General features: G+C 35.8%; 2 protein-coding genes across 5 annotated transcripts in view; one reads left to right on the top strand and one right to left on the bottom strand.

Annotated features, from left to right (window-relative positions):
- ACVR2A (activin A receptor type 2A) overlaps positions 1–16306 on the top strand; it is an 86602-nt gene extending 70296 nt beyond the window's left edge. The window contains exons 7-11 of the mRNA XM_047771978.1: positions 883–1028; positions 2701–2815; positions 6134–6272; positions 10054–10184; positions 11116–16306. Coding sequence (XP_047627934.1) covers positions 883–1028; positions 2701–2815; positions 6134–6272; positions 10054–10184; positions 11116–11310 — 726 coding nt within the window. The 3' untranslated portion in view covers positions 11311–16306. The remainder of the gene's footprint in view (positions 1–882; positions 1029–2700; positions 2816–6133; positions 6273–10053; positions 10185–11115) is intronic.
- Positions 16307–17358: 1052 nt separating this feature from the next.
- ORC4 (origin recognition complex subunit 4) overlaps positions 17359–18362 on the bottom strand; it is a 74909-nt gene continuing 73905 nt past the window's right edge. For all 4 annotated transcript variants that reach the window (XM_047771980.1, XM_047771982.1, XM_047771981.1 and 1 more), the window contains one exon: positions 17359–17826. In XM_047771980.1, coding sequence (XP_047627936.1) covers positions 17638–17826 — 189 coding nt within the window. In that variant the 3' untranslated portion in view covers positions 17359–17637. The remainder of the gene's footprint in view (positions 17827–18362) is intronic.

The raw sequence follows: 18362 nt of genomic DNA, 5'->3' as shown, positions 1-18362 counted from the left end.
ATTTGTAAGATAATTACCATGAAAACCTACTTGCTATTTTTCCTCAATTTTTCTACTTTCAGAGTTGGTTTGAAAGTACACATTATTGAAGTAGGAAATTGTGTTCTTCTTGGAAGTCAGTTCATCATCAGAAAAATGTGGCTCTTTTACTTCCCTTAATTCTTGGCCGAAAGGTTGGCAGTTTAGATTAGTTGTTTTTGTGTTTTAATTTTTGGTTCTCCTAGTCCTATGATGTAACATCTCTATGGTCAGTGTTTTATACGCACACATGTGCGTGTGCGTGCGTGTGTGTGTGTGTAAATAAATATTTTCATTTATTTGCTTTTTAGGGTCACGCGTGCGGCACATGGACATTCCTAGGCTAGGGGTTGAATAAGAGCTGTAGCTACTACACCACAGCCACAGCAGTGCGGGATACGGGTCATGTCTACAACCTATACCACATCTCACCACATCTACAACCCACTGAGCGAGGCCAGGGATTGAACCCGCATCCTCATGGATACTAGTCAGGTTCTTTACCACTGAGCCACAGCAGGAGCTCCTATAGTCAATATATTTTAACTTTTAAAATATTTTCTAAAATTTTAGATTTTCAGCTCTTCTTGTGTTTGAAATTTTTTTTATACCTTTGGCTTCTAAATAGGAAAGTGAACAACTGTACTTGTAGCAAATCTTTAAAGATTAGTGATATTCCTTTCAAATGTTCATTAATGTAAAATTTGAACCATTCTAGAAAGATTGCTTTTTGGATGTTATTCACCAAAAGGAAAGATATATTGCCTTCCATAAACACTTAAAAATAAAAAAGGAAAGTCTCCATACATATATGATTTTTGTCAAGAACGTAAGTTTTTTTTTTTTTTTTCTCCCTTTCTTTAGGGTTCATTGTCAGACTTTCTTAAGGCTAATGTGGTCTCTTGGAATGAATTGTGTCATATTGCAGAAACTATGGCTCGAGGATTGGCATATTTACACGAGGATATACCTGGCCTAAAAGATGGCCACAAACCTGCCATATCTCACAGGTAGAGCTAAATTTATATTATTTTCTCCAGTAATTCTATATTTGTTTATTATTTAAACTTTCATTCCCCTGGGCTAAATTTATTTTTCCCTTAGTAATCTAATCTCATGCTAAAGGAGGCATTTGATATTCATTTGTTGTTTCAAGTTAATTTTGAGATTGGCCAGGAATTATTTTGGGTAATGTATATATTAAAATCATTATCAAAGTTTAATTATTAATTTGTTTTATTTTGTCTCATTTCTGAAAGCATAGTTAAGAATGATTTACTTCAAAGATGATTTTAATTAGGTGTTTAAGGGGGTATAATTAAGAGATTTTGAGTATCTTTTTTGCTTGTTTTGAATGATAGTGTGATCATTTCCTGAGCTGAGGTGGAGGGAGGCATGATTTGAATAATTAGATTCACTGGATTTACTTTTTCAGTGAAAAAATACTACTAGGACCCAACAGTTGGCATATCTTTACACAGGACAGTGTCAGTTCCTGTGTTAAATATGGGATTCAGTTTACCATTTTGTATTTAACTTCCTTGAACATGGGATCAATTTGTCTGACATCTTATATTCAACTTAAAGATGGTTATTTGCAGTTAACTGATTCATTTAAAAGATAGTTCAGTGCCACCAGGCACTTTTTTAGGTTGCTAGGAGGTATTACTTTAAATCCAGTTCTAATGAAGATTCTGATTTTGAAAACCTTAAAGGACTTCCACCTCAGAAATAGCTCCCCTTCTCACCTTTCCATATGCAGTCAAACTGCCTCTTCCTGGATTTTTGCTTGCCTCACCCATCCTATAGGGAACTAATCCTTTGGAACCCCCAGAGGTTATTATGAGTAGGGTCTCTAAAAACTGTTTGAGTCTAAGACTGGTTTTTTATAGCATTTGTGCTGTAAATATCCTCCTCTATCTCATGCTTAGTCTCTGTGTCTGTACACATAAATTTAACCATTGCTCACAGTGCAGATGTATTTAGCTGGGGTATAGTAATCTCTAGCCTGAAGCAGTTGAGGCTAGTATGTAAAGGAAGATATCTGATCACCTTAAAATAGTTACTTTTTTTGGAACACTAGGATACAGATGGAGCCATTATGTTTATGGTGAAAAATTTATCTGTTATATATCCCTAGAGATGCTTTTGTACAGCCAGGTTGGTAAATATAAGATCCATTAAAATATGGGACCATTCTTAAAATGTAGGCCTGTGCCAATAGACAAAAAGGCTCTAGTTCAACTACTATTTGAAAATTCTTTTAATTTATTTTTTTAAATTTCAATTTCAATTAGAATTTCCAACTATAAACTCTGAAATATGCTTATTATCATAAAAAATAACAGTTTTATAATCAGTAGGTAGGATTGACATAAACAACACATAGGCTGACAGTTTTCTGGGATGGTAGCTCTTTATAAAACTGCTTTATGGAGAGAATTCCTTCTTACTGTCCATGTGATGAATAGGAGCTGGTCACTGTACTCTTGTGGTTCAAGCTATATGGAGATTTTGCTTAGGCTTTTTCTCCTGATGCCTTTTTCTGTATTTCATACTTAGAAAGTAGCAATTGTTTTATAGTAGTATATGTGGTCTCATTTCTTACTTTCAGTGAAAAAATTTAAAAGATAACTTGTTTAAACTAACTTTGAATACTTTGTCTATCCTTCTGTTTGCAAGGGACATCAAAAGTAAAAATGTGCTGTTGAAGAACAATCTGACTGCTTGTATTGCTGACTTTGGGTTGGCATTAAAGTTTGAGGCTGGCAAGTCTGCAGGTGATACTCATGGGCAGGTAAGGATGCTAACTATAAACTGTAAGAAAAAATAATTCTGTCCCATATTTTCTTAGATGGCATATCTAGGATCAGTTGTTCTAAAATTATCATGGTGGTTATTAAATCGGCATCTAATACAAAATGACTCTTTTAAGCATAGTTTGTTAAGTTTGCTGAGGAAGGTATTTTCATATAGCGGTGAAAGACTGTTAGGACCTCAAGTGGTTTAGATCAAGCAATTCATAGAACAACTTAGATGTCACAGGATTCTAATTTTAAAACTAATCAAGGAAGAATTCAACACATTTTAATAGACCACATTCTTAGGGAGTTCTTAGTATTAACGCACTAGTTTTAACTTGTTAATTTTTTCACTATCTTAAGAGATATGGAAGACTAATCATTGACCATTCATGCTACATTGTATTAAGATCTGGTGCCCATTTTTCCAGACAATAATGATGATTTATTTCTTCTTGGTCTTTATTGCCTCCTTAACTCTTCGCTTAACTTAATAGCTTTTCTCTGAGTCCTCTCCAGAGTTCAGAGCATTTGTAAGGCTCTGATCAAGGAGCCTCACTCTACTAGTCATCGTCTACACAAAAGATCTCAGCAATGGGAGCCTTTAAGGAAGAAGGCCAAAGAGGAAAAGAGCAGTATCTGTACTTTTTTTCCCCCTTAAAAACCGAGCTAGGAAAGTGTTTTCAAACCAGTTACAAAGCTAAATGATTTTTCATAATCCTTATTTCATTTTCCAAATCATGCACGTTATTTTGATCATCTAATTTTCAGCTTTCTTCTTGCCCAGTATTGACCTCCAAGAACAAACCACAACAAACTTTGGCAGTATTAACCAATGATTTAAGAATTTAGTCAGCAGTCATAGTTCTAGAAAAGTTAACACTGAATGTATTTGAGAACAAAGGCATTTTTGTGGAGAATATTACTGAGGTGGGAGATTGTGGAGGAAGCCTGGGGCCAAACTTCTGAGCTGACTGTATGCTTACCATAAGATTGAATTTGTGACAATTTCTGCTGTGATGCAGTGGGTTAAGTAACAAGAATTGCTGCATCTGTGACATAGGTCACAGATATGGTTTGGATTCAGTACCTGGCTCAGGAACTTCCCTATGCCTCAGGTTTGCCTGAAAAAGGAAAAAAGATTGAATATGGGGAAGAGTTTAATCTTTTGTACCTTATAAACTTCTCCCTCTTTTTTTTTCCCCTTCTTTTTGTCTTTTTGCCTTTTCTAGAGTCACTCACGCGGCATATGGAGGTTCCCAGGCTAGGGGTCTAATCAGAGCTGTAGCCACCGGCCTACGCCAGGGCCATAGCAACACAGGATCCGAGCTGTGTCTGAAACCTGCACCACAGCTGATGGCAATTCCGGATCCTTAACCCACTGAGCAAGGCCAGGGATCAAACCCATAACCTCATGGTTCCTAGTCGGATTTGTTAACCACTGAGCCACGATAGGAACTCCTCTCCCTCCTTTTTTTAAGAAAAAAATTGGGGGAACTCTTTAATAACCTGTAATGCCTTCATGATTGGGTTACATGATGAGGGTAAAAATAAATAATAATGTATAACACATACATATATATATACACACACACATTTATAAAATACATAGTAATAAATAATAATACATCACTGATTCAATGACTTTAGATTTCATGGACTAGAAAATTTCTGAATGCATGTTATTACACATTTTATATACTACAAAGAACACTGGGAAAAATATTTTTATCTATTATCATCCGTTTATAGAAGAGAAGACATTTTACATTGAAAAGGTAGATGTCATTATTTCATAAGAACAGAAGTACTTTGGATGGCACATGTTTATCTTTAGGAGAAAAGTCAACTTTTGGGAAAAGCTTGCTTATAGTACAGTGAAAATAGTTATTTAAAGTAGCAGAAAAGACAAAACCACTCTTTTTTCCTTTCTTGAAAGTGTTCTCTGTATTCAGTTAAAACTTGATCTTTAGAGTCTTAAGGATCTGTCCTTATTTTTTTTTAACTTTTCTGTTATATGTACATTTGCAGATAATGGCCCAATTTTGAGTCTGTAGATCACAGTCACTTAACAGTGGAGCTTCTGGGAGTATCAATATCTGGGCTGCTTCCTAGACCTACTAAAACTCAAATGGATTGTGACCCACCCCCTGTTTCACAGAAATTTTTAAAGCATTCATATATGAATCTTCTCAAGCACCAACCAAAGCTAGCTATACTAGCTTAGTAACCGTAGTTACATTACTAAGAAATACCAAATTTTTAGGGATGGGTATTAGTAAAGAACTCCAAGATAGAATTCATGAAGAAACAAAGACATAGATTTTGTGCAAATAGAACTTTAAAAAGTTTATCCATCCTTTACTTGGCTAATTCTTTTTATTATTGTTTTAGTTTTGTTGTTTTTTTCTTTTTTTTTTTTTAGTAGAGAGAAAGAGAGAAACTCTCTAAAAAAGATTTTTTTTAATAAAAGATACATTTTCAAACTGTGTACAAAGGTACATAGTTGAAAATCCATATGATGTACAATACCAGGAGCTACCAGAATGACCAGTTATATAAACTGTGGACTCGCATGATAATGATGTGTCAGTATAGGTTCATTACCTATAACAAATGTATCACTGTGGTGCAGAATATCCCTAGTGGGGAAGGTGTGTGTGTGTGTGTGTGTGTGTGTGTGTGTGTGTGTGTGTGTATGAAGGCAGGAGGAATATAGGAAATCTTCATTCTTTCAGTCAATTTTTCTGTGTACTTAAAATTGCTCTAAAAATATTCTATTTTTAAAAATAGTAAAGATACCATTCTATTGCCCTCCGTGCCAAGAAGCATACAGCTGTTTCCTCTGTTCTAGCCTTCTCCCCACAAATAACCATTGTTCATTTTTTTTTTATGTAATTACTTGAAGAAGGGGGAAAGACTCAGCCTATTCCAGCAAAATGTCTGTTGATATATCTATTAAGTGTACCCAGAAGGGATCTTAGTGTATATATTGCTCTGTTCCATGTTGTTTTCATCTTGCAGTATTTTCAGAAATCTTTCCATTTCAGTCTTTAAAGATTTTTCTCATGATTTTTTTTAGAGCTGAGTAATACTCTTATTTGTTTACGCAGTCTCTGCTGATGGATACTTCTGCTGTTTCCAGTGTCTTGGCTATGGTATTACTTGAAATGGAATAAAACTCTGTTGGTCATAATTCACTTATCTTACCTGATATCAGACCATGCTTGGGTTTGATTCTTTCTACAGAATCATAAAATGTTAGCTCATAAAGTTAATAAATAAGTACTATTTGCTTTCAACATTTTTTTCAGGTTGGTACCCGGAGGTATATGGCTCCAGAAGTATTAGAGGGTGCTATAAACTTCCAAAGGGATGCATTTTTGAGGATAGATATGTATGCCATGGGATTAGTCCTGTGGGAGCTGGCTTCTCGTTGTACTGCTGCAGATGGTAAGAGAACAAATATTTTTAAAATGATAAATATATGGCTACCCATGTATATAAAGGGATGATTACACTCAAAGGTAATGTTTTAAAGTATAATTTTTTTTTAATAGACTCCAAGAGGTGGTAACTTAAAGAGAATGCAGGAAGGAGGGGATAGGGTGTGCAGGAGAGGAAAGGTACTGATAAATATTGCTTCATGACCATTGCCAGGTATTTTGCTGGGCACGTCACATACCTTTAGCTTATTTCCTAAAAGAACTTTGGATGTAGTTATTATCAGTTTTATATGTGAGGACTTTGACACTGAAATTTTAAGTAGAAATTAAGTAGTGTGTCTATTTTAGGCTAAAGGTGGTAATTGGTGAAACCTAGATTTGAAACTCTGATCCAGATGCAGGGAAAGGGCTGCTGTGTTGGTTAGGTACATGGATCCTGAGATACCTAAGAGTTAAAGCTCTCTCTTGGGTGAGAGGAGATGCATGTAGAGTTCAGGGATTTTGCCTTCCAGGACACTCATGCTGTCTGTGGAATACTACGTTATATTAGCATTCTGTCCTCCATGACCCAGAACTGAGCATGTGTTATACCAAGGTTAGATACTGCCTCCTCAGAGCTTTGAAAGTCTGATTTGATGTAGACATTTTGTGAATAAAAGTTACATTCCTTATTAGCATAACACCTTGGCTCTAAGGGATTCCTAATCCTTGTTCTTATTACTTATGTCCTTGTTCAAGTCTTAGAAATATTTGCATTGATTGATTGTAAACCTGCATGTTGTATTCCTGGTGTGACTGAAGTTTAGTGTTCTAGGAATGCTGTCTTTAGTGCTCCTCAGAAGTTCTCTATTCTCTTGAGTTATGTTACACTTTTTTGATTTTTGGAGGTGTTTTTTTTTGGTGTTGCCTATGATGTGCACAAGTTCCCAGGCCAGGGATCGATCCTTAGCCACAGCAGTGACAATGCCGCATTCATAATTGCTAGGCCAAAAGGAAACTCCTATGTTACACTTCTTGGATATGAGAATATAAGGCAAATTTTCCTGATTATTAAACTCCCTAATCAGTGTAAATTAGTTCAATCTGTTTTTTAAAATTTTAATTTATAAAAGATGACCAATTTAACCTATGTTTGTAAGAATATTTTGTGAGTACTATAATAGTTTCTCACTATAGGACAGGCTACCTCTGGTATATGAAACTTGATTCAGGGTACTACCTTTTAAAGAGAATTAGAAGGGAGTGCCATTCATTCATTCTTCCAAGATTAGAGATTTGGTGTGGGAGTGGATCCAACCTAAGAAAGGTTGAGCAATTTGTGTACAATTTTACCTTAAACATCTAAAGGAAGAAGAGTAAGCTGTTCTGTGTGTTGTGGCTCAAAGTGGAAGACAAAATGCATTTGTTAAATGCATTTATGGAGGCAAAAGTAGGTTAGATGACAGGTGTTATAAAAAATATATTTCTTAAGAATTTTATTAATGTGAACTCTCCAAAGCAAACCATTGGATAGTGTTATGAGGGATACACAAGTAATGTACAGCTTACTTAAGGTGATAAAACATATCTTGGGCAATTAACTCTGGAGTAAGGATGAATTGTCTAGTGCTTTTTTTTTTTTTTTCCAGTTTGTACATAACTGTTTTTAGATGAATGTGATACCTGAGAAATATAAGGGAGTGTTACAGGAATACTGAGGAGTGAGGAATTGCTTTGTCGGGAGGAGAGGTTATCCTGCAAGTTTTTACGGAAAAAAAAAAAAATAGATGCTTGCATTTCTTAAATGCCTCACATGTACTATGAAATACTTAATTGCAGAGTCAGGCATTCCTAACTTAAATCAGAAATTGAGACAGAGGGGACAGGGTGAACATTGCTAAAGTAAATGCTTTAAAATAATTTTTAATTATCAATAATAATAAAAAGGCATGTGCAAGTTCCACGGCCAGGGATTGAACCTGCACCACACCAGCGACCTGAGCTGCTGCAGTGACAATGCCAGGTCCTTAACCTCCTGTGCCTCCACTTTTAAAATTTTTGGTGGTTCAGAGTTCCCGTCATGGCTCAGTAGAAATGAATCTGACTAACATCCATGAGGACCCAGGTTTGATCCCTGGCCTCGCTCAGTGAGTTAAAGCGTTGGTGTGAGCTGTGGTGTAGGTCACAGACACAGCTCAGGTCTGGCATTGCTGTAGCTGTGGTGTAAGCCAGCAGCTACAGTTCTGATTCTACTCCTAGCCTGGGAAGCTCCATATGCTGTGGGGGTGGTCTTGAAAAGGCAAAAAAGAAATTTTTTTGGTGGTTCAATTCAAAGCTTGTAAGCTACCCATCAGTGCTGGTGTTGCTGATCTGTGGACCACACTTTGAGTAGCCAGGGTTAAATAGACACCTTAGAATGTCACTGGATGTGCTCGAGTAGACTATCCAGGTATCAAGGATTCTTATATTTAGACAGGGTTAGATTAGGTTAGATGGCCTCCTTCATGATTCACTTTTTTTTTTTTTTTGGTCTTTTTGTCTTTTTTTAAGGGCTGTACCCGTGGTATTTGGAGATTCTAGGGGGTCTAGTCGGAGCTGTAGCCACCGCAATGTGGGATCCCAGCCACATCTGTGACCTACACCATACATTAGGGCAACACTGGATCCTTAACCCACTGAGTGAGACCAGGGATCGAGCCTGTGTCCTCATCGATGCTAGTTGGGTTCACTAACTGCTGAGCCATGAGGGGAACTCCCATGATTCACTTTTTATAACTTATATTCTATCCAGGAGTACTTGGTGTGTTTCAAGAACTTGTACAAGCTTTATGTTTATTTACAGACATATCTGGTCACTGAAATTGCTCATTAGTGAACAATTTCTGTCAAGGGGATACACTATAGTGATTGAAGACAGAGACTTTAGAGCTGTTCAGAGATGGATTCAAATTCCAACTCTGTCACTGAAAGTTGTATCCCTTTGTGCAAATTATGGAACTGTTGTTGGAATATCTTATCTGTCAAATAGGGTAATGCCACCTTTGTTCTGTGAACATAAAATGGAAATAAATAATGTAAAGTTCTAGTCAGGGTAAGTGCTCATCAAATATTAGTTATTACTAACTCAACTAAATTTCCATATTTGAGTATGCCTACGAAAAAAAGGAATCATTATTTTCTTGAATGAATCCTATCTGTAAAGGCATATTCTGACTTGCTGGGAACCCTGTTTGGAGAGTACATTTGTGATATATATATTTTTTTTAAATAAGTATTTGGAAGCTCTTGTGAGGGCTGCAAAGCGGTGTGACCCTGAGGTACATAATTGCTCAGGAGGAGTGCGTGGGGGTTTGGGCATGTCATGGAATAAAGATGGTATAACAAATTGAACCCCAAGTCTTCAGAGATGAAACCACTGCTGTTTACAGTTTGATCTGACTTATAAGAGGTTCGGGTACCTTAAAGGGATATTATGTTCTGGATATGCAGATATCGATGGTATCCTATGTCCTGTATAGAGATAGGCTTCGTTACACAACAGAGGAGAAGAAAGTTCCTTCCACAGTCCCTAGCAGGGTTACATGCCAACTTACAGACTTTTTGCTTTCCCCTAAATTAAAGTTTGCATCAATCACATTGTGGTATAGGTACAGTTGAGTTTGTTTTTCTCATCATCCTAGCACCTGACAGTTAGGAAAAAGTGTATGAAAGACTGTTTTAGAAAGCTTGTTCCAGTTTAGAAGGCAGAAAGACCTGAATTAAAATGATTTCCCCCCCCCCCGCTTTTTTTTTTTTTTTTTTAATTTCAGGACCTGTAGATGAATACATGTTGCCATTTGAGGAGGAAATTGGCCAGCATCCCTCCCTTGAAGACATGCAGGAAGTTGTTGTGCATAAAAAAAAGAGGCCTGTTTTAAGAGATTATTGGCAGAAACATGCTGTAAGTTATATGGTTAGCTTTTCACTTGAATTTTCAATAAAAAATGCTTTTTGGAGGAACAGTTTATATCTCTATACATTTCTTTTTTTTCTGGGAGGATTTTCCGAGATGATCTTCATACAGGTCATTCTATACTAGAGTTGCAGAAACAGCAAAATTAAGGCTATGTCTTATATACTTAGGAGAGAGATGGTGAGGTCATAGAGCCTTAAGGGCTCTCACCTTTATTGTCCTGTGCAGATAAGTATGTCCCTTGTGGGGAAAAGGGGTGCCTGCCTCTGAGCCAGTGGATAGTTGGGTAACCCTGCTGATCACCACCTGCCCATATGATGTCATTAAGTGAAGCACCCAGTTTTCTCCTCTCCATAGCAGTTTTTACGTTTTGATTTGGGATTGAATGATTCTCAAGCTCTTAAGAACTTAAGAGACTAGGTAGGTGAAGGCTAGAACAATATTACCCTGGTTATTTTAGGCTAGATATAACTAGAAACATGTATAAAGCCAGGTAGAGAATCCCTGAGGATGGCTTTATAACCTTTTTTCTATTTCACTGCAAGGTAAAGATGCTGATATTAATGGAGAAAACAGTAAAAATTGGTTAGACCTCCTAAAGCCTTGGTTTTTAATCTGGCTCAAGGGTCAGCATTTCAATTACCTAGTTTATGAACAATGGATAGGGATTTTGGAAAACAAAACAAAACAAAACAAAAATCCGAATCACTTGCTGTGATAGCTTTCCACTGCTAAGAAAAAGTTGATTTCTCTTAATGCTTTTCTCAAAAGTGAATGTTGATAAGTATCATCAAACTTGGGTAATCTTGAAACTTTCTTTAACCCACAAAAATAGCAGTTTCTTTAGGAAGATTGTATTCTATTTCCTAATAGAAAACAAAAAAATACTGTGGTGTTTGAATGTGTTTTTCCATTTTAGGGAATGGCAATGCTCTGTGAAACAATAGAAGAATGTTGGGATCACGATGCAGAAGCCAGGTTATCAGCTGGATGTGTAGGTGAAAGAATTACTCAGATGCAAAGACTAACAAATATCATTACGACAGAGGACATTGTAACAGTGGTCACGATGGTGACAAATGTTGACTTTCCTCCCAAAGAATCTAGTCTATGATGGTTGCACCATGTGTACACACTGAGAAACAAGACTCTCAACTGGAGCTGCTGAGCTAATGAAACTGCTTACAGTTTATTTTCTGTGTGAAATGAGTAGGATGTCTCCTGGACATGTCAGAAAGAAGACCCTCATTTCAAAATGTGGCTCTGGGAGACTTACGGCATTGCCTGTAGCAGAGACATGAAGGACATGAGACTAAAAGTTGAAGACTCTATAAAGAAACTTTTGAAAAAGTGTACATGAAGAATGTGGCCCTCTCCAAATCAAGGATCTTTTGGACCTGGCTAATCAAGTGTTTGAAAAACTGACATCAGATTTCTTAATGTCTGTCAGAAGACACTAATTCCTTAAATGAACTACTGCTATTTTTTTTTAAATCAAAAACTTTTCATTTCAGATTTTAAAAAGGGTAACTTGTTTTTATTGCATTTGCTGTTGTGTTTCTATAAATGACTATTGTAATGCCAATATGACACAGCTTGTGAATGTTTAGTGTGCTGCTGTTCTGTGTACATAAACAAAGTCATCAAAGTGGGGTACAGTAAAGAGGCTTCCAAGCATTACTTTAACCTCCCTCAACAAGGTATACCTCAGTTCCACGGTTGCTAAATTATAAAATTGAAAACACTAACAACATCTGAATAATAAATTGACCCATGTTTTGTAACAAGGTATTACAAATTCACTGTGTTATTTAAGAAAAAAAGGTAAGCTATGCTTAGTGCCAACAGTAAGTGGCCATTCGTAAAGCAGTGTTTTAGCTTTTCTTGTGCTAGCTTGTGATGTAAGGAAAAAAAAGTGCTGTATTTTGAAATGAAAAAAAAAAAAAGGTGTCTTTTTACCTTTTCTCCCACATTTTAAGGCTTCATCTTATATCCAGTTCCCAAAATATTGCACACTTTCCTATGTATGTTTTTGGGTGTGTTGTGTTTGGGGACTATTTGAAAATTTAAAGCATGATTTAAATTTAAGTGAGCTGTGACACTGGAAAGCTCTTCGTTTTTGTTCTTTTGAAATAGTTTTTTTTTTTTCCTATTTATATATGTAAAGTTGTAGTGTGTTTCTTTTTACCAGTGTGTGGGACATTCTTTATCACTGTTTTAGGATCACCTCAGGAAGTGTCATTACCCAAAATTCCTCACTCTCTGCTTTGAGACTTTATCACTATATTTCTGCTTGGTGCCATCTTGTCAGGGTAATATTTGATGTCTGTGATATGTCAAGAATCATCCTAGGGTAGAGGTTTAAAATTTTAAGCACAGATTTCAGATGTTACTGCTTTAAAATAAATCAGGGATAACAAGTTAAACTTATAACTTAAAATATGCAATGACATTTAGAGGTAACCAATGTTGATATAGGTAACATACCTTAGCCTCTTCCTACAAATTGCTTTCACACCTAACACTGATATTAATTTAGCATAGTTCATGCCTTATCCTTGATAAGATGAAATTGATGGTAGGTGCCAAAGTGCTTTTCAAAACAATATTACATTAGAAATATAATTGGATTCTTCTTCAAATTTATACAGGCCAAAGTAAAATATTAATTTCCTGAATTTCTAGATTACTGACCAACAAACAGCCAGTTATTATGGTATGTACTTTTGTCAGGTCATTTTAAAATCCATACATTGACTTTATAAAAGTATTTTTTACATGTCACCATCAGGAGCTCACTGTGAATGTGTTATATTCAAATGGCTGTTTAACCACACAGTACACTACATTTTACATATAACATGCACTTAATCTCTGGGAATAGTAAATTACATTATAAATCATACATCGGTCAACAGACTCCAAGCAGAGAGGAAAGAAGAGTAACAGCATTGTTGTCTGTGTGCCACACACCGTACAGAACTTCGTGCTCTTGGTCACATGTATCCAAGGTTTTGTTGTAGTTCTAAGAATTCCCATTTCAGTGTTGAGTTTACCTTTATTTCAGGAAGTACTTGGCTTCTCACTTTCTTGATTTGGTTTTGCTTCCACTTTGATAATAATCAAGAAGGGAAAATAATGAGAATGTTCATACATGAAAATTGTTAATCTACTGAAGACTAATTTCTATCTGTTCTGAACATTTAATCATGTTTTTAAAAGTTAAAAAAAATCAAAAGAAAAACAAGGAATATGATGAATGTTTGGCTTATGTGAACACTTAGAGATAAATTTTTTAAGACTAGTTATTCACAAAATAAAGTTTTCTCTTCATGTTAGAAAATTTTTTTTTAGAAATCCCGGGGATTGTACCCAACTCTAGCTAGCCAGTTTTAAAACTTGTATCCTTTTGAGAACTATATTGATAGAAAAATACTTTTTATAAGCAGTAAAATAAGAATGTTCCAGTGACTACCTGTTCTGATAACTAGTCTTGTTAAAACTTTCTTTTGCAGGGCATTTTCTTTCGTTTGGTTTACAGTCAGTGTAGAGCGGGCAAGTTAATAAAAAAGTTTGAGCTTGGGATACTGAAAAAAAGATCAAAGAAAGAAAAATGGTGACTTCTTTGTTTTGGGGTAAACTGGGACCCCAGTAATTTTTTCCTCATGTGTATGGTGCTCCTTATGATTCGTCTTGTATTTTGCCTTTATGACACTCGTCAGAACTGCTGCTCTAACTATACTCTTTACCTTGCCCAGATCTCCGTGTAAGGAATGCTTTATGAACAACTGCCATAGGACTGATGGATTAACCAGTATTTGGCTTTATTTGAAGTCTATGCCCTGCACAGCTCTTGTATGTATTTTAGATGCTAGGAAGTTTTTAGCATGTGATGTGTGATTCTTGTTTGAATGTTTATTACAGGTACCTTGTGAATTCCAGAACAGAGACTGTGCCTCACAATTGTTGGTCCCATGAACTTGCACTATCTTTCGTGGTAATGTTTTGAAAATACAATCAGGAAAAAAAAAGTTTGGAACTTAAAAATTAATCGTATATCATGAAATTAAAAAGAATCTCTTCTTCCCGTTTCCTTACTCCTACGAAATAGCTACATTTAAGTCAAACGCAGGAGATAGGGAAAAAAATCCTGGCCAGAGGATAGGTTAGTGGAGTAAATTGATTACAGTTAAAAAAAAAAAAGCTTCACCATAGATATTTTCCTGTTTCTCTTTTTTACCTTTTTAAAAATATTACTTTTTAGGGACATTTGGTATAATATGCATAAAATTATTTACTGACTTATGGGCAAAATGATACAAGTAGCATCTTGATTGAACATCATTTACCTCAGATATTCAACCAGCAGTACATTTTTTATGCAGTCTCAACCATATCCTATTTGTTACCTCTCTCAAAATATTGGTAAGTAATTATTTTAGCTTTACTCTGTATTTCTTGTCAGTGTTTTGGGCACAGGTTGTTGTACTACTGTCAAGTTGTACTTGCTATTTTTTCTGCAAGTATTTAACAGAAAGTTAAAAAAAAAGAAAAAAAAAGTCCCATAAAACCCCACCTTGGGTAAGTGATTGTTAAATATTGTACAAATAAAATGTATGCTATCCCCATTCCATTCCCAAATTAAATAAAAAAAACATGGTATAATTTGTATATGCAGTTTTTCTTTAGTTATAAGTTCTTAAACAGGGAAACAGATTTATAATTTATAGTAAGGCTTACACCTTGAGATGTGCAAGAATGGGGATAGTGGTGAAAGCGAGGTTTTTCAGTGGTGGCACTTGCCTCCTCTGTTGTATAAGCAGATTGTATTCCCACTAAAGTAGGTTCTGCCAATTTTAATGAGAGGCTATAAATGGCCCTTGTTACTTTCTCTTTTCTTCCATAGATTTTAAAAATGTGGCTCAGGCAAGTAGACATCAGAGATAAACTACATTTCTCAAATATTTGTGTTTTACCCACTGAACTTAAAATTTCTGGTATTTTCATATAGGGTAGTCAGTAAGAGTCATCACCAAGAAAACTAGTTTTCATTTACATTTTTAATGTTGCAAAATCTTTTATTTATCCCCTGGCTTTCAAAGAAAATGGGGCTGGAAGAGCCCCACCTTATCACATTGAGTGTCACAGTTCACATCAATGGATTCTCAATTTTTTTAGGATAAAGGTGAAGGAAGGGGCACACTTAGGTTAAGGTGGTTTGAAAGAAACTGCGTTGTCCTCTAAACCTAATGAAAATGTAAACCATGGTGGAATCTACATGGAATTTCTATAGAAAGACCAAAACTGTTTCTGCAAAACAGATTTCTTCAGGGAGTTAATAGTATATAATCAACATATAGCTCATTTTGATATGGTAAGTTCGGACCAACAGGTCTTAATTCCTCAGAGCCATTCACATCCATGTCCGCAAAGTTGGAGAGGCTTTTTGTTTTCTTTTGCTTAGATCCTATTTTTGGTGGGAAACTGCACTGATGCCTCTAACACTCCTCCTTACCCACTTTTTAACTGTTTGATTGTGCTGTTAATAGGGTACATTCCCCCTCTAGTAAATGAAAAGAATCTTTAAGCCTTATTGGTTTACATTATTTTCAAAAGTTTTTTACTAGGCTTTTTTTCAGATTTGATATTTATTTTATTGATAGTTTAAGCACTTTAAATATATTTTAGCTTCTTTGTATTAAGGAATATGGAAAGGGGGAATATCAACATTCCTCCTCGAGAAAAATGCCTTTGGAATGTGGACATATGCTTCATTTGACTTGCTAACCTATTTTTTCTAGTTTGCTTTATAACTCTTTCACTGATGTCGATGGATCTTCTCTGCCTCTTATGTGGCCAGGGCTCTCAGTCTTTTAGTGACATCTTAAATTGATAAAAATTTGCAACCCTCCAGCCAGTTCTTTATGTGCTCTTATAGTCAGTGCCTTTAAAGAAGAGGGTACTTCCCTAAACACCTCAGGAAATTTTTTAAAGGGATAATTTTAGCTCAAGTGCAAATTCCTTGCTGCTGGTAATGGTGATGTGACTGCGGTATTTTGGCAAAAAAAAAAAAAAAATCCCCTAAAACTTGTAGACTACTGCACAGAACCTGTATGCATGCCTTAGCTTTCATGGGACACTGCTGAAAAGTAAATGACAATGATGTGAAGACAGAAGGCAGGGAAAGAATGCCTATGTATACAAAGGATCAGGTGCAACTGCTGAAGAGCTATTTTTAAGCACAGAAATCTTACACTCCATCCTGAGCACAATACCTCTTAAAAATGAAATCATTTCTTAGAGTGTCCTTTCAAAAATACATGGTAAGGAATCCATTACTGAGCTTCAGGTCTTAACAGCAGGGGCTCTGTTGTTAACAAAACATGAGTTGGATTCCAGGGTCTGACTGTCCTCTGGACGTGGCCACTACTAAGTTACTCATCTGTAAACAACAGTAAATATCATAGGGCCTATGACCGTTAAAAAGATTACTAAATGCACAAGGATGGGGACTCTGTCTTTTGTAAACCTTTCATGAAAATAAGATATTCTTGAATAAATGATGTTATTAACACTTAATAAATGTTTGTTAAATTTCGCTTCAAACATATATCCGATTAGTTCATGAATTCTTGAATTTATAAGGTGATGCTATGCCATTTCCACATTCCTCTTAGGACTTTACTTTTTGATACAAATAGCTTTAGTTAACATTGTCATATTCTCCTTATTTGTAGGAGTGGTTCTACAGAAATTTCCTAAAATGCCTGTCAAAAAGACAAATGCTAGTACCATTGGCCTGGCATAGACCCAAGAATCTGCATTTAAAAACATCCCACATCTATCTTCTGTAGAGGGTATGAGTACCATATTAAGTCTGGAAGAAAATGTTCAAACTTTTGGCTTTTTTTCTTCCATGTGAACGATCTTCTAGCCAAACTGGTCATCTCCTGAACTCTTAGAAGACCTGAGTCTGGGATAGAATCCAAAATTTCCATGAATACAGAAAAAAATGCAGCACCTCCTCCCAGTGGGCCAAAAGATTACTCAACACCTCAACTCTTACCATTGCTCTTTTACTGCTTTGTTTAAGGTATGTAAAAAATCCAGCTGCTAAATGAGTTGAACTTTTCAAATGTACCACATACATACTTCACAAGTGTTAAATAAGCATATGGTTCAATGCCTAAAATAGTCACATTTATTTTTTTTTTTGAACAGCTACTTATAATCTAAATCACTGGAATTATAAATCATGGAACTGCTCATGATTTAAAGGCAAGGCAAGCTATGCTACTACATGTGTAACAGTCTCCCATTAATATAAAAATACATCTTTATAAATGTAACAAAAATGTAATAACATATCTTGTTAAAGGACAATAGCTTATGGTTAGCTTTTAGTAAGCCAGAAACTCCATAACCGAAGCCATGGTGATATTCATAACCAGCTTAGTGAGGATGTTGCCCATTGCCTAACATCTGTAGGACAGTTAGGATATTTCTGTAAAGCATTCATAATTTGAGTATTGTCCAAAAGCAGTTTCATCAGCTGGTACTCCCTCTGTGCATTTACTGTCGTTCTTTCAATGGGCCTTATTAATTCTAATTGTTGTAAGTGTTCAAAAGCCTGAAAGATGAAAGAAAAATAGTTTAGGTTGAATAGGGAAAGTAATGTAAACAACATTAACACAGAGAATAGTCAGTGTTTTGGTCAGTTGTGGAATAAAGTACCAGGAAACAAAACTTAATAGATGCCAGTACGGTTCAAAAAACAATTCTCATCAACCTCATAAAAACTTCATACATCATGTGAGGCAGTATCAACATACATAGTTATCTGTCCATGCATCTCTGAATGTAAACAGGGAAAACTTAATTCAGTGTGCAGAATATGGTTTTTGTTCCTAACTTCATTCTATATCATATCTCCTAGTACTTAAGATCTCATAAAACCAGTATTCCCTTTCTTTCTTTCTTGTAAATTTAGGACCACTCACCTGCATATGGGGGTTCCCAGGCTAGGGGTCAAGTCAGAGATTCAGCTACCAGCCTATGCCACAGCCACAGCAACACCAGATCCGAGATGTGTCTGCAACCTACACTGAAGCTCACAGCAACACCAGATCCTTAACCCACTGAGTGGGACCTGGGATTGAATCTTCA

Source organism: Phacochoerus africanus, chromosome 3, assembly GCF_016906955.1.
Source record: "Phacochoerus africanus isolate WHEZ1 chromosome 3, ROS_Pafr_v1, whole genome shotgun sequence".
NCBI lineage: Eukaryota > Metazoa > Chordata > Mammalia > Artiodactyla > Suidae > Phacochoerus > Phacochoerus africanus.
Note: the sequence above shows the minus strand (reverse complement) of the source record. Positions and strands in the feature narration are given on the sequence as shown.